Source organism: Mastomys coucha, unplaced genomic scaffold (genome assembly GCF_008632895.1).
Source record: "Mastomys coucha isolate ucsf_1 unplaced genomic scaffold, UCSF_Mcou_1 pScaffold13, whole genome shotgun sequence".
NCBI lineage: Eukaryota > Metazoa > Chordata > Mammalia > Rodentia > Muridae > Mastomys > Mastomys coucha.
The window spans coordinates 63,440,468-63,464,814 of NW_022196895.1; the positions used below are offsets into that span (position 1 = coordinate 63,440,468).

The 24,347-nt window shown below is 40.8% G+C and overlaps 1 protein-coding gene across 7 annotated transcripts in view; it reads right to left on the minus strand.

Annotated features, from left to right (window-relative positions):
- The window catches only part of Spire1 (spire type actin nucleation factor 1), a 126,617-nt gene that overhangs the window by 23,527 nt on the left and 78,743 nt on the right, over window positions 1-24,347 (minus strand). For 3 of the 7 annotated variants that reach the window (XM_031365937.1, XM_031365936.1, XM_031365933.1), the window contains exons 5-10: window positions 17,162-17,239; window positions 16,247-16,411; window positions 11,205-11,291; window positions 10,653-10,782; window positions 6,537-6,578; window positions 364-536 (exon numbers count right to left, since the gene is read on the minus strand). In XM_031365937.1, coding sequence (XP_031221797.1) covers window positions 364-536; window positions 6,537-6,578; window positions 10,653-10,782; window positions 11,205-11,291; window positions 16,247-16,411; window positions 17,162-17,239 — 675 coding nt within the window. The remainder of the gene's footprint in view (window positions 1-363; window positions 537-6,536; window positions 6,579-10,652; window positions 10,783-11,204; window positions 11,292-16,246; window positions 16,412-17,161; window positions 17,240-24,347) is intronic. The other 4 variants (XM_031365938.1, XM_031365934.1, XM_031365940.1 and 1 more) reach the window with 2 other exon arrangements.

Genomic DNA, 24,347 nt, shown 5'->3' on the forward strand with positions numbered 1-24,347 from the left:
CTCTCTCTCTCTCTCTCTCTCTCTCTCTTTCTCTCTCTTGACAGGGTTTCTCTGTATAGCCCTGGCTATATTGGAACTCACTCTGTAGACCTGGATGGCCTCAAACTCAGAAATCCACTTACCTCTGCCTCCCAAGAGCTGGGATTAAAGGTGTGCACCACTACTGCCTGGCTCTAATTTCTAAGCATATTCACCACACTGGTCTATAGTAAGAACAGTAACTAATGGTCCTGCTAGCCACATGAACTCCATCACACATATTGATTACCTTTATTGACTGGGACATAAGAAAAGATGAGGAAACAGCTCAAGGAACTGGGTGGGGAACAGGGTCAGAGAGATGTGAGTGCCTGGCAGGCTTACCTCAGAGTCAGAGCTATCCAGCTCAGCCAGGGTTGGGGCTTTGAGGAGCCTCTTGCGCTGTGCAGGCCCCTGCTGGGCGGCGCTCAGCCCATTCTCTTTTGTTTGAGATGTCAAGCCTCCATTCACCACAGATGATTCTCCGACATTCTTTGGAGATTCTGGCGTAGTGACATCTAGTAAGAGAAAGACAAAAGTTTACCTTTTCTTGAGCCAGGAGAGGTAATCTGTGTTGGAAGCACCACCAGGTGACAGCATTTCCATGTCACACGAATAAAAACACAAAGTCCAGTACAGTGGTGCCATGCCTAGTCATATGGAACATTTGTTAAAGCTATGGTCAGAAAGGAGAACTTAAAATGAATAATTAAATATTTACATTTGTAGTCCAGAACTCAGAGTTCTAGGAAAAATCCTAGACAAGTGACCTTGACCTCGTTTCCCAGATAAATAAAAGGAGGCTCAGAGAAGGGAAGCTAGCTGTGTTCACTTAAAGGGGCCGGTGGTGGGTGGAGGGAAGATACAGTGCACACAGTCTTCCTACGGATAAGAGCTAAAAATGTTTTGTCCTAAAAATCAAAGTAGCTAAGAATCTTTACTCATATAAACACATTTATGTGAGCACAAAGAATCTAGGACAGATCCTTCAACACATCAGCTTTAAATGATTAAGGGCTCACATCTGAATGAGGAAGGATGCTCTTCAACATATGGGAGAAAATAAAGCAGTATACACTTGGCACAATGCAGACAGGGCTCAAGGTCTACCTCTACCGTCAGCTGTCTGGGTAAGCTACCTCAGCTCCCTCCCTCCCCTGTAAAGCACAGTAGTAACAGATACAGCTAGCTGGGACGACTAAGCAGGTTGGCAATCGAATGACATACTGTGCCTAGAACAGTCAGTGTTAGCCCACAGAAACACTGGCTTTTCACTCTCCAAGTAACCCAGTCCCTTGACTGACAGTGGTGTGGGCCAGAGCTGGTCCCAAGGCCTGCTCTGGCACTCTAGCCTAGAATAATCCAATGCATTATGGTTTTCTTGAGCACTTCAGACAAAGACTTAACATGGGTTACCACTAATAGCTAACTATAAAGTCAGAGAAGTGAAGATGTGGCAATCAGTGCATAATTGAATGTGCAGAGCTGGGCGATCAAGTGCTCTTTGCATACAGAAACATCCAAGAAGCTTCTGTCGGGTGAAGAGCCTTCTAGTCACCGAAGAAAGACTTTGCGATGGGAAAGCTTTGTAATTAAAGGGTTTTTTTTTTCTCATCTATATGCCTGAAGTAGAAAACGTTCAGTAATTAAGAGTGTGTGTGTGTGTGTGTTTGTGTGTATGTTTTGAGATAGGGACTCATGCATACCAGGCTGGCCTTGAACTTACCATGTAGCTGAGAAAGATCAACTTCTGATCCTCTAGCCTCCACTTCCCTTATAATGCTGGAATTACAGGTATGTAACACCATGCTCAGTTTATATGATACTGGAAGATTAATTTCTATTTAAGAAAAAAGAAGCCAGGCTTGGTAGCTCACACCTATGATCCCAGCACTTGAGAGACTAAGATTGGATGATTGCTAGGTGGCTATATTAGGCCAGGGAGTAAGATGGATTTCAAAACAAACAATAAGAACAAAAAAAGAGCCAGGCAGTGGTGGCGCATGTCTTTAATCCCAACACTTGAGAGGCAGATGCAGGCAGAGAAACCCTGTCTCGAAAAACCAAAAAAAAAAAAAAAAAAAAAAAAAAAAAAGAAAAAAAAGAAAAAAAAAAGAAAAAGGAAAAAGGTACTTTAGTATATAGCTCCTACAAAAATGACTTTTGTAGTTAATTGTCTAAAACAGCTATTGAGCCAGGCAGGGTGGTAAGTGCCTTTAGTCTCAGCACTCAAAGGCAGAGGCAGAAAGATCTCTTTGAATTTAAGGCCAGGCTGATCTACACAGTTCCAGGACACCCAGGGGTACATAGTAAGACCTTGTCTCAGCCGGGCAGTAGTGACGCATTCCTTTAATCCCAGCATGTGGGATGCAGTGGCAGGTGGATTTCTGAGTTCGAGGCCAGCCTGGTCTACAGAGTGAGGTTCCAGGACAGCCAGGGCTATACAGAGAAACCCTGTCTGGAAAAACAAAAACAAACAAACAAAAGACCTTGTCTCAAAAAAATAAATAAACAAAAAGGAATAAACACATAAACACCAAGTTACATTTGTGCCCCTTCTCGTTACCTATGTTCCAGCAGCAAAAATTAGTGAGATGGCCTACCTCTCAGAGACAGATTCAACAATCCCAGTTTCCAAGACTGGGCTCACACTTTCAAGGCAAAGAGACTTTACTGACCATATATTTATTTACTATCTTGTAAACAGCTATGATACGAGACCCACATTTGTGGGTGTTATTGCTTAAGAAGATTTAGAAGTTGTTTAAGAATTAATTTTTTAAAGATTTATTTATTTTTATTTATATGTCTGAGTGTTTTTGTCTAAAGTATATAAGTGCATCAGGTATATACCTGTGGAGACCAGAAGTGGGTGTTGGGTCCCCAGGAACTGAAATGACAGATGGTTGTGAGCTGCTACAACCATTCTCTGGAAGACTAGCCATTAGTCTCCCCTCATTCACGGAGTTATCTCTCCAAAGCCAGGGTATATTAAACATGTTAAATTGTGAGAGTAGGACATGGTGATGAACGTCTTTAATCCCAGCTCTTGGGAGGCAGAGGCAGGTGGATCTCTGTGAGTTCAAGGCCAGCCTGGTCTACAAATAGAGTCTCAGATGGTCAGGGCTGATACACAGAGAAACCCTGTCTTGAAAAACCAAACAAAATAAAAAAAAATTTAAAAGTTGTGTTGATAGTATTCAATACTGTTCAGATTAAAATACTTAAGTAGTGTTGGTGTGATGGCTCTTCTTGGTTATTAACTTGAATGCATCTGGATTTAACGGATCCACCTGTGAGGGGTTTTTCTTAATTGAATCATTTGAATCGGGAAAACCCACCCTACACTTGGATCTTTTGGGGTGGGAAGATCCACCCTAATGAGCTACACCTTCTGGTGGCAGACTACCATGGAAGAAGGAAGCGCTTGTTCTCTGCCTGTGTGGCCTCTCACTGGTGACTTTGTTCCCTCCCAGGTACACTGACAACCATCTGAGACATCCAGCATCTTGGACCAAACGACACTGGATTTTTGGAGTTTTTGTGAGGAGATAGTTACTGTTGAACAGCTGGAACACAACTTATAGGCCAAGATACTTATTAAATCATATACACATATGTTATATGCATATAATGTATATTACATAATAACTCATTCTATGAGTTCTGTATCTCTAGAGAATCCTGACTATTACAACTGGCAAAATCCAAAGCGTGGTGGGGTGGTGCAGGCCTGGAATTCCACACTGGGAGGATAAGGCAGGAGGGTCGCCAAGTCCAGTGCTCAAGCTCTGCGTGAGGTACGAAGCGAACTGAAAACAAGCCTGAGCAAGCCTGCTTCAACACAAAATGGACCCCACTGGTTGCATGAATGCTCGTTTAGTATAGCCAGGTTCCAGGGTTAATCCCCAGTACCACATAAAATCAGGCGTGCATGGTAGTATCCCTGTATTCTCAATGCTCAGCAGGAGGAGACAGGGGGCTAGAAGTTATCCCTGGCTAAACAGCCAGCCTGAGCCAGCCTGAGCTACATGAGACCCAAATAAAACACACTTAAAAAATAGGAAGGAGCAAGGGAAGTAACTCAGATGCTGTAGCACTTTCCTACACTGTGCAACACTCTGGGAGTTTAGTTCACATCAGTTACACACACACACACACACACACACACACACACACACACACACACACACACACACACACACACACACACCTGGGGAAAAAGTTGGCAAAATGACATATAAACTGAAGTTTAGGGAAATCCACTAAGTGACAAATTTCATTGTGATACAAGCGACAGGAGAAGCTTTCTAAACAGCTCCACGGTTGCTATGAGACCAACAGCTGTCATGTGGTCATTGACTGAGATGACGAAAACAAACACTGAACTAAGGGAAGCTTTGAGGATGATGTGATTGGTAAAGGCCCTGCCAGGGTGCTTCTGTTGACTCCAACACTGGACACTGTGTAGTCTTCTCATTTCCTATAAGGCTTGGCACAACATATTTAAAGGAGTTTGATTATTTGTATCTACTACTGAAATAACATATAAGATTCAGTATATTAAGTGAAATGAGTCAAACTTTTTTTTTTTTCCTTCGAGACAGGGTTTCTTTGTGTTGTCCTGGCTGTCCTGGAACTCACTCTGTAGACCAGGCTGGCCTCGAACTCAGAAATCCGCCTGCCTCTGCCTCCCAAGTGCTGGGATTAAAGGCATGCGCTACTGCTGCCCAGCGAGTCAAACTCTTAAAGACAGTATTTCTTGAGGGAAAAATAATATCTATATATAGAGCACATGTTAAGATATAAAATAGAGTTTTTTTTTAATAAATTATCATCTCTGAGATTTAGAGTCTAAAAAGCATGTCCAAGATATTAAATACTTGAATAATTCTGTCTGCTCCTTTATTCAGTTGGAAGAAGTGTGACTGGAACATGGATTATATATTTAATATTTGCATAAGAAAAATAAATCAGACTTACCTGAACTGATGTTGAATGGCTTACTTGGATTTTCACTAAGAAACATTTCTAAGATCCACTTCCTTATGTCTCACTCTGCGCTCAAGCTCAGTCATTATCTATGCTACATGTTTACGTGTTTACTCCTTAATTCATTTCCTACTAAGAGGACGGACTTTAGTCTGCAGAGTTGGAAGAATGGATTACTCTTTCCCACTTATGACCTGGGATGGTTTAATGAATAGTGACGGCAGCGATGAAGAACCAAGCAGCACAAGAGGTCAGCAGTGAGCGCAGGGCAGTCACAGCACATCACCAGGCACAGACAGATGACAGCAAACAAGGAACTCTACAACACAAATCTATACTGCCCCGCCATGCCAGCAAGCCTGTGACCATGTGGTCAGGCATCCTACCCCTTACACAATCATTGCAAGCCAGGCCAGCATGTATCCAGAGTGACACGATATGAAATGGAGGAGGCCAGCTTACAGAGGTTAGCCATAACACACATGGTCCATATTTTGCTTTTATTTTCCAGTCTAACTTTTGTATAGATTCACTACACAAATGATTCATAAAATAAATAAAATTAGCCAAATGGATAAAGAAAATAGAAAAGGCTCTTTGGTGGTCAGTCAAAAAAAAAAAAAGTTTAAGACTAAAATATTAGTCACGTCTGAGAGCTACAAAAAAGAAACAGAAAACTAAAAACATGGAGACTAGCCTGTGGTTACAAGACAGTAAATAGTCAATAATAATGTAGTAGAAAAAAAATACTACAACTTGCTGGCTTATTAAGGATGAATTTGTATGTCAACAATTCTTTGTAACTTAAGAGGTAGTCTGTAACATTTCAAAGAACATTCTGAAGGAGTACATCTTAACTTCATTTTAGTCTGAAACAGTGACTTGTGAAATTAAAAAACAGAATTTGCAAAATCTTATAAGAATTAAGAAAAACATGAAAATTTGCTCATAAATGTATTTAAATTTTTATTTTAAAAAGAAACTAGTTTTATAATCAAACATAGCCATTTTCAGTTATTCACTTAACCATCATCCTGGCCCACTACACAGAAACTTGTTAAGCACAGACAGAAGGCCCTGATGGTGATCTTCTGGCATAGTCAGCAGAGAGCATGAGTAACAGGCTCTACCCACTAAGCAGGCGGGGCAGAAGCCGTTTCTGTCCACCAAGGCTCTCAGTGTCTCAGAGAACGGAGTGCTTTCAAACGGTTTCGGTACAGTTTTTTTCTGTTACTGTACCGGAAAGGTCTGACCCAGTGAGAGCTACCACACACTGGGTGGCCATGTCCACAGCCTCTGTGAGGCTAGGAGGCTAGGAGCCTGCTCATTCACTGTGGTTTTACATACATGTACTGCTTTGAAATAGGTAGGCTATTTTATTGTAAGCTGACCACAGCTTAGAAGAAAACTTTTCAATTTTCCTTTCTGACATGTTTAAACAAGCAGACAAATGAATATGACTCACAGAAACCACACAACCACGTCAGGTATGAAAGTGCTTTTTTTTTTTTTTTTTTTTTTTTTACCTGACAAGTCAAAACTGTGAGACATGCTAAGTGGCCGCACTGCTGCAAAAAAGAAAACAAACAATAAAGAGAAAGTAATTCAACCTTTAGGGATCCAAAGGCAGACAGACAGGAGGGCAGGACTCCTGCTGGCTCTCCTTGGGAGTCTAGACAGAAGCTCATGGATACAAGTCTGACATGTAAAACAATTACAAGAATCTTAACTCCAGCTTTATGACAATAAAAAGAAAGCGTAACACTTAGATACACTGAAAATGAAAACAAGATACAGAGAAAATAAGAACCTAGTCTCCTCAAAAGTGAAGGCATTCCTTTGTATGCAGTGCTCAGTTTCATTCAAAAGTTATGTTCATGACATAATAAATATGTTGTAAATAATGTTTAAGGGCAGGAACTAAGTTTAAGCATTTCCACCCCAATGTGTAAGTTAGATGTTTAGATGTTTCAGGAAAACTAGACAGAGACTTTGTGTTGATGAGAATAATTTTCCACTTGCCATTCAAAAAATAAAATAAAATACTTAGTTCTAAATTAAAATATAATCCAGATTTCCCTTACTAAGTATAGCAAATAAAATAATATACATCTCAAACCACTCTTGTAATCAAGTTTGCTAATATCTTTTATTGAGCTCTTCTCTGGTATATGAACATTACTTTAGAATAAACTGACCATCACACACAAAAGAAATGCTATCCCTTCTTAGGAGATGCAGTTCATTTTTCTCCTCTCCTCTCCTTTTTTCTTTTTTTTGTATTTGTTAAGCTAACTGTGCCAAGCTTTATGCAGGGTGGACAGTATGTTAGGCTAACTGTGCCGGGCTTTATGCAGGGTGGACAGTATGTTAGGCTAACTGTGCCGGGCTTTATGCAGGGTGGACAGTATGTTAAGCTAACTGTGCCGGGCTTTATGCAGGGTGGACAGTATGTTAAGCTAACTGTGCCTGGCTTTATGCAGGGTGGACAGTATGTTAAGCTAACTGTGCCGGGCTTTATGCAGGGTGGACAGTATGTTAGGCTAACTGTGCCGGGCTTTATGCAGGGTGGCGAGTACGCAGAAACTGAGCTGCATTCCTGACTTCTCCTCTTGTTGTTTGTTTGTTTGGGGTCTCAGTGAAATTCCCTAACTAAGGCTCTCATTTTTTTTTTTAGCTTCATATATGACCAAAAGGACTACAGTGAAGGATCACTGTAACTAAGAAGTTTTAGAATAGAAAAATATCAGTGACATGAACAGAGAGTGAGGTATGGCAATAATTTCAGATTAGCTAGGAAATAGAAATGGTCCATATAACAGTAGGAAAACATCATTCAGGCATTGTTGGGAGATCATGTCCAAATACATCATGTTTGATTTATGTTTAATGATAAAAAATGTTCAGGCCATACCCAATGTTAAACCAAAAGAACAGCTTTTGTCATTTTGTTTGTTTGGTTTTTATTTTTTCTTTTCTGTTCTTTTTTTTTCCTTTTTCTTTTTCTTTCTTTCTTTCTTTTTTTTTTTTTTTTTTTTTTTTTTTTTTTTTTTTTTTTTTTTTTGGAGACAGGAATTCTCTGTGTAGCCTTGGCTTTTCTGGAACTTACTCTGTAGACTTGGCTGGTCTAGAGCTCAAAGATCTGCTTGCATTTGCCTCCTGAGTGCTAGGGTTAAAGGGTACATCACCATCACCTATTTAGAATTTTTTAATTTTACTTTTTATGCATGGAAGTGTGTATAGAAGCTGAAGGATGAGCTTGGGAAGGCCATCTACCTCCTTTAAGTCATGACTTTCAATGGCCTGGAGTTTACCAATTAGGCTCGACTGGGTGGCCACGGAGCCTCAGGGATCCTCTTCCCCCTCTATCTCTCAGTGCAGGGACTCTGGGCATTTGTGCATGGCTTCTAGGACTGAACACAAATCCTCCTGCTTGATGGCAAGTGCCTACTGACCGAGCCATCCCTTAGCCCTCACTGTTATTTTGTAATGCACAAGTTTACACCAAATGCCCACAGATTTTCAAATTATGGGCAATACTCTCTGTGGGCATTAAGACATTTCCCAAATATCTGCATTGTTTCTATTTGCAATTACATGGAGAAAATATAAAAATATTTAGAGAAATTTGTTTTTTTCAAGTTAATCCTACCAATCCTATTCTAAGCAAATACCCTAAAATACAAGTCTATAGTAAAATCCAACACAATGGGGTATGGGTGGGGGAGCAAAATTTCTTACTTTCCATTTGATGCTTAAGATTAGTTTAAACTCAGAATTCTAGAAGCAAGAAAACCAGAGTAATCACTTTCCTTAAAATTTATTTTACTTTAGTGTGTGTGTGTGTCTCAGAGGACAACTTGAGGAGTCCCCCTTCTGCCATGTGGGTCCTACTGGAGATCAAGCTTGAATCTTGGTGGCAAGTGCCTTAAGCAGCTGAGGCACTCATCAGTGTCTGAATAATCACTTTCTACATTATTCAATTCTAGATACTGTGAAACATCAGTGCTCAGGGTTAAATAGAATAAACACAACATACATTTGTCCTTCAACTTTTGTAAAGCAGGGTTAGCCTTTAAATAAAATCTTGAAAGGTGAGATAAAGACATGTGTATGAGAAGGCCTGCCATGAGAGACTGAATGTATCAGTAGTCCACAAGCTCCCAACCTGAGATTTCAGCACTCAGGAGGACCACTGCAAGTTTGGGCCCAGCATGGTCTATAGAGTGAATTTGAGGTCTGTCAGAGCTGTGACCCTGTCTCAGGAAAACAAACAAAAGTGTCAAACATCAATCATCAATCACTAGGGAAATAAAAATGCAAACTACAATTCACCTTAGACATGTCAGGAGGTTATCATCAAATAAATAAGCCCCTCAAAGCCCCCAATGGTGGAACAAGGATCTACAATTAGGGCATTTGCTGCTACTGGAGAGAACACAAAACGGTATAGCCACTGTGGAAAGTCCTCCAAATAGAGTTCAGTGGGGAAAGGGCTTAGTACACAGGCTTGAGGCTCCGAGTCTGGATCCCTGGCACTTCTGTAAAAGCTATGCTGGGACAGGTGGAGACAAATGGATTCCAGGGCTTCCTGGGCCAACTAGCTTACCTGAAACAGTGCAGTGAAAACTTTTGTCTCAAAACATATGGTAGACAATGGTAGAACACCCCCTTATGTTGACCTCTGGCCTGTGTCTGTGCATACAAAGAAGTACACACATACACATACACAGACACACACACACACAGACACACACAGACATAGACATACACACACAGACACACACATATGTGCATGCACACACAAACATACAAGAACAATTAGAAGGATTCTGAAAGAAATGAAGTAATGCTACGTATCTATCATCTATTATTGTATACATGTTAGTTTATAAGATTTTTCTTTCTTCTTTTTATCAAGTTCTTATTTAGTTCTTATAGAAAAAATATAATAGAGGTAAGATCTTTTATACTCCTTTCTGATGATAAAAGCAATTGTGTTTAGAAAGGAAAAACATGTTATCTTAATTAGGGTTTTATTGCTGTAAAGGGACACATGACCATGGCAACTCTTATAAAGGAAAACATTTAGATGGGACTAGCTTATAGTTTCAGAGGTAAACCATCATTGTCAGGGTGAAAAGGATTGAGTTATGCAGGTAGATATGTTAGAGAAGGAGCTGAGAGTTCTACAATTTCATCTGCAGGTAGCAACAGGAGACTTGTGTCATACTGGCTATATCTTGAGCATAGGAGACCTCAAAGCCTGCCCCGCAATGCGGTACTTCCTCCAACAATGCCACACTCCTAGAAGTACCACTCCCTATGGCTCAGCATCCACACATGTGAGTCTAAGGGGCCAGTCCTCTTCAGACCACAAGTATCATCCTTAAACCTCAGCTCTTAACATTATACCACAATGCTCTCATGTAGTTCAACATCAGACAAGGAAAAAACTGTCACGTCACATAAATTCCAAGTGTAAACAAATGTGAAGGTATATATATGCAGGCAGGGGGAGAGGAAAGGATAAGGAAGAGACAGGAGAACAGAGGAGGGGTCCAGAGACAGGACTGAGAAGTCTGTGAATTATAAGCTATTTTCCTAGTGGTGATTCATGAGTCCAGGGAGGGGAGGCTCACCTAGTCTGCTCCGTCTAATTTGTTCTGGCGACACAGGCCGAAGCTTTCGTTCTGCTTTAATTTCTTCTAATATTCTTTCATGGAGGCTCCGTGGCCGAGGTGGGGTTGGTTTCAATTTTCTGGCTGAAGCCTTGAAAAGGCAGTATAATGGTTAGAGACTTGACTAACTATTCTTTATTTAATAAAGTCATTCACACAATGCAGAATTATAAACTATATGTCACTGACTGCAATGTTGCCTGATAAAAGACTATTCAAGTCATTCAATATCAAGACATACACACATACATACAAATATACATACACACACACATACATACATACATGTGTGTGTATATGTGTGGGTGGACACAATTTACTTTGTGTGCTTGCACATGAGTGGGGGTCAGACAACAAGAGAGTTTTGAGTGAAGACATATCAAATAATTAAGAAACTGAAGGTATGTCTCTGTGCTTTAGTTTGTAATTTACAGGTGGGCTTCATACTCTCGAGGGAAAATTTGGTGGAGTGCTACAGACCCACCTCCAGAGAGAGTGTGTTAAGTTACATACTGGATTTAAAGGGGGTCTTGATCTGATGAAGTCAAGGATGATCTCATGAGCACTCTTTCTTAACCGAGGGGGAATGTCACCATTTACCTAAGAGAAGACAAAAACAAAACCAAAAAAAAAATCAGATCATGTGAATAGAGGAGTCATCATTGTACATTTAATAACAGAGATTCTGCTTTCCTGATGGCACAGTTGTGACCACTTTACCATATGTTTTGCTGTCTTTTTTTAAAGGGTAGGTTTTTGAGATAAGGTCTTGTGTACTCCAGACTGGATTTGAACTTTTTTTTGCACCCCCCCGCCTGGTTTTGAACTTGTTATGTAGTGAACTTCCAACTTTCTTGTTTCCACATCCTAAGTGCTGGGGTCACAGGCATGCTCCATCATACATGGCTCTGTTTCCCAGTCTTATTTAAACAAACAGGCAGAACTGCCGTCTCAGGCTGGGTCCTTCCCTGGGATGACTGTACTGGGATCTGCCTAACACCATCCCCTTCCTCCCTGTGGCCTCTCTCCAGGTTCCATAGCAGCATCAACAGCAATCATAGCCCAGCACGAGTTTAAGGGGAGCTGTGAGCCAGGTAGTGGTGGCACATACCTCTAATCCCAGCTCTCAGGAGACAAGATAGTGAATCTCTGAGTTTGAAGCCAGCCTGGCCTACAAAGCAAGTTCCAGGACAACCAGGAATACACACAGAAAAACCCTGTCTCAAAAAAACAAAACAAGGGCTGGCGAGATGGCTCAGGGGGTATGAGCACTGACTGCTCTTTCAAAGGTTCTGAGTTCAGATCCCAGCAACCATATGGTAGCTCACAACCACCAGTAATGAGATCTGACAGCCTCTTCTGGTGCCTTCTGAAGACAGCTACAGTATATTACGCTGGAACGAGCAGGGCCATCCTGAGTTCAATTCCCAGCAGCCACATGATGGCTCACGGCCATCTGGACAGCTACAGTGTACTCATACACATAAACTAAATAAATAAATCTTTAAAACAAAACAAAACAAAGGAGAGGGTGGGGGGCGAGGGCGCTGTGGGACTCAGCCCTGCTACAGTATGATCCTCACTTGTGGATTTCCAAGTGTGTAACATTTTTAAAAACCTGTTGATATTATATAACTTAATCAGAACTTAGAATTTTACTTTTAAATAAGAGTAATGTATCCTTCTAAATAATTTTAATATGCCTTTAATACTTTTCCATCACAAGAAAAATGGAAAAAATGAGATCAGCTTGCAAGTTCCAACATCCACACAAGCACATCACATGAGATGCGTTCCTGATGCTTCTGGCTTTTCAGTCAGGGTCTTAGGTAGCCTAGGCTGACCTCAAGTGGCTATGCCTCAATTTCCTAATCCTTCCGTCTTCAATTCCCATGTGCATGCACTAACACTTCTGGCTTTATCTTTAATGTCCAAGAGCTACAAGCTGGGTCTCAACCCACTTTTCATGGACACTGCTGCGGAGAACCCTGGTGAGTGGACACAAAGGAAGCTCCAGTGTAGAAAGCACCACTCATGAGCCAGCACATGCATTCTCAGGTCAGAGAGCCTCCGCCAAAACAGAAAAGCAGTCCCAACTGAAATAAGAAATGATTCCAGATGGACAAAATGTCGATTCAAAGAAAATAAGATCAATTACAGGAAACCGATCGTATTTTTAAGGGCACAATGGTTTATAAACCAAAATCTTGTACTATACAAAAAGTGATTTCTTTGAAGTATTGTAAAAATATCCTGAACTCTAGTTTCTGGTAAAAGTGAGTCGTTTTATTGACATCCACCCAGTTCTCACACCTCATGGCCTCCCTTTTAGCAGCTCTTTGGCAACGAAGTCATGATTCACTTATGCGGCACTTCAGTAAGCTGCTCAAGGCTAAAATGTACACTTCAGGTAATGTCAAACATGGAGAGGGCTGAAAAACCCTATGGCCTGACTGAGGCCTGGCTCATGTAAAGAAAACCACCTCTTTAGGACTATGTGAAGCTATGATCTTAGAATTAAGAATTACTTCAAATATGTGTACCTGACTTTCAAATCACAAAGAGGCTTACAAGTACATTAGATAATCTGGCAATATTTATTGGCTTTTAGAGCAGACCTTTTCCACTTATGGATCGAGACCTCTTTAGGAATAGAATATCAGATATCCTGCATATCACATATTTACATTATGATTCACAACAGTAGCAAAATTATAGTTGTGAAGTAGCAACAAAAATAATTTTATGGTTGGGGTCACCACAGCATGAGGAGCTGTGTTAAAGGGCAGCAGGTTGAGAAGCACTGTGTTAGAAACTTGTATATCCACTGAGCCAGGAACTGGGTGGCTATCACTTACATTAAGAAAGATTAAAAACAGTGAACCAACAGGTTAGCTCAACTATGGCTTGCCCATGTTACAGATTACTCTGGGCTGTTAATCACTGTATCCCATGGGCTAGGACGGGGTAGCAGCTTAGTGCACTTGCTGCTCTTCCAGAGCACCTGAGTCCAGTTTCCAACACCACACTGGTGGTTCACAACTGTCTAGGTGGTAGTCTTGGCACGTGTCAATGCAGGCAGAGATCTGAGAGGAGGAGATAAGAATAAAATCCCGGAGCAAACTGACTATGTCAACTGGATCAGACTGGGGATCTAATGCCAGGCGGGTCACTGTCAGCATACTCAAGGTACTCTACATGGTTTCTAAGAAACAATCAGCCCAATTCCAGGTGGACAATAAAGCTTAAGGTGTGACAACATAGAAACTCCTTTATAAAATACATGGGACCATGAGGGTGGGTTCTATAGCTAAAAGGTCTAGAATCTGGTGTGGCCTATTACTGATAATAGCTAGAGGTCAGCAGACCATAAAGTACACATGACATCTCCCCTAAGGATGAGTAACAGTTTAGGAAGGGAAGAGTCTAGAAAAACGATTCTGGAGAATTTGGGTGAAGTCTGCCTCCACAGATGGCAAAAAAGTCACCAAGTTGTTAACAAAATCCACTCGAAGCCTTCTGGATGTGAAAGCAGGTATCTTCACCTCTTCCATTAAGAAGAGGCCTCTGTGTGTTTAACATTCCTGGCTTTCCTTAATGCTTTCCTGTGAGTATAAGGGCCTCAGCACCCCTCAACATGTCTGTAACTCCAGTTTCAGGGGGTCCAATCCCTCTGGCTTCCATAAGCACCTGCACTCTTACCTACACACAGACACACATATCTCTATATAATTAAGATATAATGAAATAAGTCTTTTAAAAATTCTAGCAGGGCGGTGGTGGCGCATACCTTTAATCCCAGCAATTGGGAGGCAGAGGCAGAGGCAGGCGGATTTCTGAGTTCGAGGCCAGCCTGGTCTACAGAATGAGTTCCAGGACAGCCAGGGCTATACAGAGAAACCCTGTCTTGAAAAACCAAATAAATAAATAAATAAATAAATAAATAAATAAATAAATAAATAAAATAAAATAAAAAGGGCTGGAGAGGTGACTCAGGGAGAGCACTGGCTGCAGAAGACCTAGGTTGCATTCCCAACACCCAAGTAGTCGCTCCCAACTATTCGTAACTCCAGTTCTAGAGGATCTGGCACCTCTGGCCTCTTGGACACCAGACAAACACACAGTGCACATACATACATGCAGGTAAAACAGTCAAATGCATAAAATAAATAAATCTTTAAAAAAAAGAAATTATAACATGAATAAGGTTGAGAGTGAAGGATGGAGACAAATGTCAATGTAAACAGTAAGCAATGGAAGAAAAGAGCTAGGTCAGCAATATTACAGCTGATCAACCATGTCTAGAAGACAGCTACCATGTAAGACAAAACAGACACTAGATATTGAAAATGTAACAAGTATATATTGAAATGCAAGTGTATCTGAAGCAAACTCCAGTCCAAGATAAACCAGCAAACAATGAGAGTGAAATGAGCAATTGCACAATAGCTGGACCCATTAGTACTTCATTCATAATAGTGTAGTGAACAAGACAGAAGATCGACCAAAAAATAAAAAGAGGGATTTGAAAATTTTCATAAATTAACTAGAATTCTCCACCTAATAAGGAAATATTCCTCTCTTTCTGCCTCTCTCTCTCTCTCCCTCCCTCTTACTTTTTTCTGTGATATTCTTGATATGTAATTTATGTGGCCTTGCACTCATGATTCTTTCACCTCTGTGTCCTGAGTACTGGAATCACAAATGTATGTTACCATACCTGGTAGCTTTAGAATACATATTGTTCTTAAGGGATGTGATTTCTCCGGACCAGATATTGGGGGAAAGACTAAAAACGTAAAGATGCAGTATTACACACTCATAACCCCAGCAAACAGGATAGTGAGGCCTGTCACCTCAATGGGTCATGATGAATTCGAAGTTCCATTCCTTAGAACTTCACTCAAGGGTTTCACTGTATAGCTATTAATAAAGATGTATAGAACAGGATATATAAAACAGCTTGCTTATACCTGATATTGACATGATTACTTTAATGACTTCTGCTATATCCATAAGCTAGAAAATATGCAATTATTTAGAAGTAGTAATATTGAACTAATGACACAAAAGAATATTCACAAATGAAACAAATTTAACAATTTATATATGGAAAGCAGCCCATTTTGTCTAATAAAGTACAGAAACAAGACTGAGGGTTGATTAAGCTAGGCAAAGTGGCACATGCTTGAGTGGCACTCAGGAGGCAGAGGGAGAGGCATGTGGACTGCTCTTAAGCCGCTTTGGTCTACATAGTGGGTTCCAGGCTAGCCAGTATAACACAGCAAGACCCTGTCTCAAAACAATAACAATAAAATTCACCAGAAAACAGAGGGAAGTGGGGCAGGTGGCTCTAAATGAATATAAGTGCAAATGGCAAAGCAACATGATAACAAAATTCTTCTTGGTTATAGAATCACATGTTCATAACTTTCCTTCTTTGAGCTTAAAGTATTTTCCAAGCTTCTGCAGTGATCAAGTATTTTATGAGAAGAAATAATACCCACTAGCCCATTTCAAACAACTAAGGCATAGGCAACCATTTGAGTGCTTACCATTACTTTTCTCAAGGTGTATCTTTTGCATCGAATGTCATCCATGAGCATCTCATAAGGGGTGAGCTGGTATTCAATGGGCAATGGGTTGTACTGCCGCTGTTGGACTTTCTTAAGTTTTACCCCATTTCGCAAATCCCTCATCACTTGTACCCAGAACCGTGCCTGAAAGAATCAAGGATGGATAGTTATCAAGAAATAATCCACTAGTTTTCTCTGAATGGTTACAGTCACAGAGACGCAAGGAAAGGCATGGATCATAAAACAACAAGTAAAGGAAACACATTATATTTGAGGATATTATGGGATGGGTACTTTGGATTATTATTTTAATTATTAATTTTCAAAACAAGTGATTCATTACTATTATTATTAGGAGTGACATGAGTATACGTGGACGTAACACCCCCTACCTTCTGTGGAGCATATGTAAATCAGGAGACAATGTTGTATACAAAGTCAGTTCTTTCTTACCACCTATTTTTCTTTTTAATTAAAAAATATGTTGATTTATGTATTTTGTGTGCACATGTGTGCATGCGTGTGAGCATCTGGGCACCAGGAGGTCTGAAGACAACTCCCAGGAGTCAGTTCTTTCCTTCCACTGCATGGGTTCTGTGGATTAAACCTAGGCTTGAAGTCAAACTACAGAGCAAGTTTCAGGTCAACCAAGGCTACACAGTTTTCATTTTGAGTACCTGATTATCATTTAAAGTATTTATAATTATAAATGTTATTACAAGCATTTCCAGACACAGTGGAAACAGCTCTGTCAAAAGAAAAGTTTTTATAATGAAAGTACTTATTTACTTGTTAAATCAAGTATTCAAATTTATGTACTAATTCATGCTTCAGTCCTTAAGAACCAGAATTTTTTTTTTTTTAAGCTAAAACCAAGCACATTCATTTCCTTACCCAGTCCGCATTTTTCAGGTCCTCCAGATCCGTGCTAGATTCATCACTCTTTTCCATTTCTTGAATCTTCTTAAGGTTCTACCAGTTAAAATAAAATTTAAAAGCCAATATGAAAATTATATTAAGCTACTTTCTCAGATTATAACTCCAAACAGTTATCTTTAGACCTCTGGCGTGGCCTCTCTCCCACTGTCCACCCCTTGTCTGTAGACATCACTCAACTGAGCCAGTTCCTCAGAGAGGTCTTCCTTTCTTCCCGTTTGTTACATAATCTGTGTACATCCATGGGCTCTTAGCATCCATCCTGTTAGGTTCACCCTTGTCTGGGGCTCCCCTCTAGGCCTCCCAAGGCAGAAGTCCACCCACAGAGCTAATATGAGCTTTGGAACTTTTGGATGCTTGGGATGCATTTGTAATAGTTAATCTTGATTGTCAACATGATGGGATTTAGAATCACCCTGGAAACAAATCTCAAGGCATGTCTTAGAGTGGTTTTTTTTCAAGGGGGGCGGGGTTGAGACAGGGTTTCTCTGTATAGCCCTGGCTGTCCTGGAACTCACTCTGTAGACCAGGCTGGCCTCGAACTCAGAAATCAGAAATCTGCCTGCCTCTGCCTCCCAAGTGCTGGGATCAAAGGTGTGCGCCACCACTCCCCAGCCTTTAGAGTGTTTTTTTAAAATTAGGTTACTTGAGGTGGAAAGACCCACTTTAAACGTGGATCATACAAGTAACTCCTCCATGGACTGGAGTTCTAGGCTGAATGACAGGAAGAAAAGTAGCACACACACACCCCCACCCCCACCCCCACCCCCGTTACTGTGATGTAATGTAAACAGCCCTGCCTCCAGCTCCGGTTGCCGTGTTTCCAGCATGCTGGACCACACCCTTAAACACTGTATAGAATCAAACTTTCCTTCCTCGGGTTGCTTTTATCAGGTATTTTGGTCAGCAACAAGAAAAGCAACTAGCACAGTACTTATCAAGTAATTTATTTATAAACTTCAATTGATAAAATGCCTTTTAAATAGCAACAACCATATGTTTGCAATTTGTAAGAAAATACTGATTAATAAAAGATATGGGACAGTGAGATGACTTACTAAAGGCAGTTGCCACCAAGCCCAAAGACCTGAGTTAGATCTCTAGGACCCACATAGTGGAAAGAGGAACCTCAGAGCTAACAAGCTGTCCTCTGACCTCTACACATACGAATGAACACACACACACACACACACACACACACACACACACTCACACACACTCACACTCACACTCACACACACACTCACACACACACACTAAATGTAATGAAAAATTTGAAAAGCATTTTTACAAATTAATTATAAACCCATTGTATTCCATTTCTATTGATAGCAATTCAATCTTAATATATGTTACCTTTGGCTGAATTATCTGCCTGCTTGTCCAGAGACTGGATTTAAGTGTATTATATGAAAACGTAGCTTGTTTTATATGACAATATAAACAAACATTTCTAAATCCTTCATTTTTACCTTCTCAACATCTCATATTATCTATATGCAAAATGAGGATAACATCACCAGCTTTTTAAAATACTCTAATAAAGAAGTGTTAAAAAAGGGGAAAAAAAAAGAAAAAAATTACTGTGAACACTGAAGATGTGATACAAGTAATGTGCTCTTCTCTCCCTTGGGGAAAACAAAAGACAAAACTCCATCCCATTTATAGTTATTTCAGAATGTGTTTACACAATGTTCTTTAAAAGTCAAGACTCCTTCTGAGATGCAGTAAGACCTGCACCATTCTTGGTCTGAGGCCCTGACTGAGTTGCCCAATCTGGGTGCTATGTCTACTACCCACCTACCTCTCTACTTTCTAAGGACTAAAGGGACTGTCATGTTAAATCACTGACACACTGCTTGGCACAGGAAAGGGATCCAGCTTAATTCCTGTACTTCCTAAGTACAATCAGTCATAGTTCATTATACCATAGGATATATCAAAACTTAAAGCACAATCAATTAAACATTCAATTTTGCATTTACAGCCTCTTCAGAAGAGCAACTTCACCAACCTACAGATAGTTTCTGTGCTATCTCAGCTCTAGTCCCGTACATTTATCTGAAGCCTAGCTCTTTCCTAGTGCGTCTATATACTGGTCTCCCCTAGAGTAGGGTCCTGGGGCAATAACCATGGCAGCTAATAAGTGATGAGACACATGAAATCTACCCTAATCCGCATTACAGATGATCTGAGGCTCATAACGGCTAACTCGCATGTCCGTGGCCTCTCTGCAATGTGAGGTGCAGGCCCAAAGCAAAGGGATGCAGATACCTCAATGATGTTTGGAAGCTGACGAGAAGAGTAGTCACCTGTTACCTACCAAGCTGCCCCACCTCACCCTGGCTTAGAGTCTTCATGAAATAGCTAGGTACAGTTCTAATTAATTCATTAAAAGGAACGCTCAGAATTCTAGTAACACACAAGGAAAGATAACAAAACTTAAGACTACTGTACTGGCTGGTTTTGTGTGTCAACTTGACACAGGCTGCAGTTATCACAGAGAAGGGAGTTTCAGTTGGGGAAGTGCCTCCATGAGATCCAGCTGTGGGGCATTTTCTCAATTTCCCCTTGTGGGTGGTGCCATCCCTGGGCTGGAGGTCTTGGATTCTATAAGAGAGCAAGCTGAGCAAGCCAGGGGAAGCAAGCCAGTAAGTAATATCCCTCCATGGTCTCTGCATCAGCTCCTGCTTCTTGGCCTGCTTGAGTTCCAGTCCTGACTTCCTTTGTGATGAACAGCCATGTGGAAGTGTAAGCTGAATAAACCCTTTCCTCCCCAATTTGCTTCTTGGTCATGATGTTTGTGCAGGAATACAAACCATGACTAAGACAACTACTAACTAGTCTTTCCAAAAAGTAGCATGATCTTACATCAAATTTGGAATAGGAATTATTATTATTATTAAATCAGGATTTTCCATTCTTTATCATTTAAGACATGCCAGGTGCCAGCCTAGAGAATAGTATTTCTGATATTCAAAAACCTTTCTTCCCCCCTCCCAAAATTAGGTATTTAAAAAAAATCTGTTTTACTAGCTGAATAGTATTCCATTGTATAGATGTACCACAGTTTCATTATCCATTCTTCAGTTGAGGGACATTTAGGTTGTTTCCAGTTTCTGGCTATTATAAATAAAGCTTCAATGAACATAGCTGAGCAAATGTCTTTGTGAGATGTTGGAGAATCTTTTAGGTATATGCCCAGGTGAGGTATAGCTGGGTCTTGAGATAGAACTGTTCCCAGTTTTCTGAGAAACCTCCAAATTGATTTCTAAAGTGGTTGTACAAGTTTGCACTCCCATCAGCAATGAAGAAGTGTTCTGCTTGCTCCACGTCCTCATCAGCATGTGCTATCCCTTGAGTTTTTGATCTTAGCCATTCGGATGGGTGTAAGATGGAACCTCAGAGATGTTTTGATTTGCATTTCCTTCATGACTAATGACTTTGAACATTTCTTTAAGTGCTTCTCGGCCATCCCAGATTCCTCTGTTGAGAATTCTGTTTAGTTCTGTACCCCGTCTGAACCACCAACCAAAGAACATGCACAGGCTGGACCCAGGCCTCCCTGCACATAGGTAGCAGGTGTGAAGCTCGGTCTTCATGTGGGTCCTGAACAACTGGAACAGGGGCTATCCCAAAAGCTGTTTCCTCTACATGGGGTATGTTCTTCTAGCTGGGCTGCCTTTCTGGCCTCAGTAGGAGAGGAAGCACTTAGCTCCAGAGACACTTGAAGTGCCAGGGTGAGGGTATATGGGTTGGGGGGTATACCAGCTCAGTGGAGACAGGGATGAAGATGGGGAATGGGGGATGGAGGAAGGATTGTGGGAGGGGGTGACTGAGAGAGGGGGCAGTGATCGGGATGTAAAGTGAGTAAGTAAAAAAAAAATTATATTAAATTAAAAAAAAAATCTCTGATGATTCAAACCCACAGCCTGAAGTACATGACCTCCATGAAGTATGAAAATCACAGCTGAGTGTGGAGGAGCCCACACACAAGCACAAGTCCTTATTTGGTTTCCCTGGTGTTACTGAAGTCCTGTGCAAAAAAGGATTAATGACTGAGAGTACATACTATTCTACTGATTGAAAGATGTTGTTGGAATAGCCCTCCTTCATATTGTGTGAAGGTGTGTCTCTGTATTTTCAGTTGTTAATTCTGTACCAGCAGAGGGCTAGGTGCTGGCAGGATTATGGTATTGTCGTATCTACGGCCCATCATTGGGTTTTCTATTTCTAAATATTCGTCCTTCCTCACCTGCCTAAAAGCAATCTAGAAATGTATCAGAGGTTGTCTCGTTACTGACTGGTTGCAATAAAGATCTGAAGGCCAACAGCTGGGCAGGAAGTAGGGAGCAAAACTTATGGGCAGAGGAGTGAGTGACACAGAGAGAAGAGAACAGAAGTAAGACAATCCAGAGTGGACTTGGAGGGGAACAGGCATGGACCAGAGCAGAGCAGAGAGGTAAGGAGCCAGCCACACGGCAGGTCGGAGGCTAGTCAGGAGGGTTCAGTTAGATAAGCTAGCGGGGAAGCTTTATTAGCAGCATCCATATCTTATCTTTACTGCTGGTGGTTCTGAGAAAGTGCTGCTAAAGAAAAAGTCCTTAGGGTTCTTAAATTACAATGATAGATGCAAAGGAGTTTAGGAGGTGAACTGCTTCTGGGCACCCTGGGGCCTTACCTGACAGACTAAGAGTCCAAGGAAACAACACTGCCCAGGCAATGAGCTAGAAGAAGTCCATTTCCTGCTGCCTTTCAGCAACCACTGAGGGCTCCCTCTGCTTACCTCAGATACCCACCAAGGGACAACTTTCCTGTCCTTCAGAGCCTCTCCAATGTCATCTTCTCCACAGGCCTATAGCTAAGCCCCACCCCGCCTCTAGCACTTAACCTAGTCTATACTGTTTTCAAAGGACATCTTGCCCTTACAAGTCTGTGCAATACACTGGTTTTGTGTGTTTTCTGTCTACATCCTGTAATGAGAACAGCATTTTTTAACCATTTACTTTGTTTAGTGATAGGATTCTCCAATATATAGAACAGTTCTCTATACAGGATTGACACTTAGTAATTGTTCCATAATAAATTAAGATACTTTAAAGCAAGAATGTTAAAATGCTTAAATTTCTTCAACAGCTCTTTAATAAGTCAACTTTAACTGCAACACATTCAATTGGAGGGAAAATAATTCAAAGGAAATCTCTGGCCTTGAAACTCAAAATCCTAAGGGAGAACTGGGGGTTAGAAATGTGCCTGTTCAGGAAAATACTTAACTTGAGCTCATACTACGTTTAAGTGTTACATTCAATCAACAGACACTAAATGAATAATAAAAAGGAAATGCATTTCTAAGAAGGAACTAATTATGTCAGCAGCACAGGAGGCTGGCTCCTTAAGGGCAAATGTATATGTGAGCACACCTTTAAAGTATCCTTCCATTTTGTTTCAGCTAAAGACACTTGGAAAAAGTTAAGTGTGCTCATAAGAATTCCCACCTGCCATCTAACATACCCAGAAGTGTTCTTGTCCACCACTTACTTTAACATGGTGTGTGTGTGCCACATGACTCTGGGCTAAACAGGTGCAGGGGTACATCCACTATCTTTCCCTCTTAAATTGAACACACTCAATCAATAGTGTGCTTCTTAATACAGCATACTCAGAAGTGATTTTACACGTAAGTATGCTCAGGCTTGCTGAATAAAATCTGCACGCGTCCCTTGTCTGAAAGGCACTCGCTGCTCTCAGGACAACTGCTGTGGTCTCCTGGCTGGTTGCAGGTAATAAGCCTTTCTCTGTTCTCTGAGCTAGTTGTACTCACCAAGAAAGAACCTATTGTGTTTGCTTATTATTACAATACTAATCAGTTAAGCAAGACTCAACCAGCATCAAAACGAACTGACTTGAACTCTCAATGCCTGAGAAAAACCTAGCCAATACTCCTTTGCCAGCTCATAACAGAGTTCATCATGGGGCTGCTCAGACCCAGCAGGAATTAAGTTTGTTCTACCATGTTCTTCCCGTCATTTAAAGGCAAGTGCTACAGTTTGTTCAATAACCAAAAGGTAACAAAATTCAGGAGGCACAGGAGAGCAAAATGCTGGATTATGCAGATGCAACAGAGGTCTAGCAACTGAAAGTCATGACTCAATATGCTCATGTAATTCCAGAAATATCAGTTCCTGCTTCTATGATGTCTAGTCCTGGGATGGAATGGCATGATTCACTCCAAACTCTGTTACTTTAACTCCTGCCGTGGCTCACTCTCCATTCTCCCTTTTTTAGTTCTTATTCTCTTACCTATTTCTGACTGAATACAGGTCTTACACTTCTTGCCTTTACTGGGATCAAGTTCTTACCTGCCTACTGCTAAGAAAAAAGATTTGCTTTTATAATATTAAATATAATATTAACATTATATTTGTAACATTTATAATAGTGATATAAAATATAGTATTAATTTACATGACTGGCTCAAGAACTTCCTGTGTCTTAAGAGCAGCAGCACACGTGGTTATCAGATGCGTTCCAGCTGTGTGACTCTACAAGCCTTAGCTGACTGCTCTCATCCTCATTGATTTTATTATCTGTGGAATGGTCACAATAAAAACTGTGAAAATATTTTAGCCAGGTGGTGGTGGCCTTTAATCCCAGTACTTGGGGGCAAAAGCAGGTGGATCTCTGAGTTCGAGGCCAGCCTGGTCTACAGAGTGAGTTCCAGGACAGCCAGGGCTACACAGAGAAATCCTATCTCAAAAAACTAACCAACTAATCAACCAAACAACCAAGCAACTAACCAACCAAACAAAACATAACAAAAACAAACCAAACAAACAAAAACAAAAAACAAAAAAAGAACTCTTAGATTTTAATACAGGCCTGGTTCCTATGCAGAGACTTGGGAGCCAACTAGGTGGCATGTGAGAGCCAGCTGAGGGCATCCGAGGATCTGATTATGAAGCCACAATTCACCACCAAAAACTTTTAACAGATTTGTTTCACCAGCTGATACCTCTTTCTAATATTTTCATGAAATTAAAATCTTGACTCAGAACAAATCAACAAATTGGTTGTGAATCTACAAATACTACAATTGTACAAAAGTTTGATCAAATATGTGACTTGAAACTTCTGGCTGTCTAGT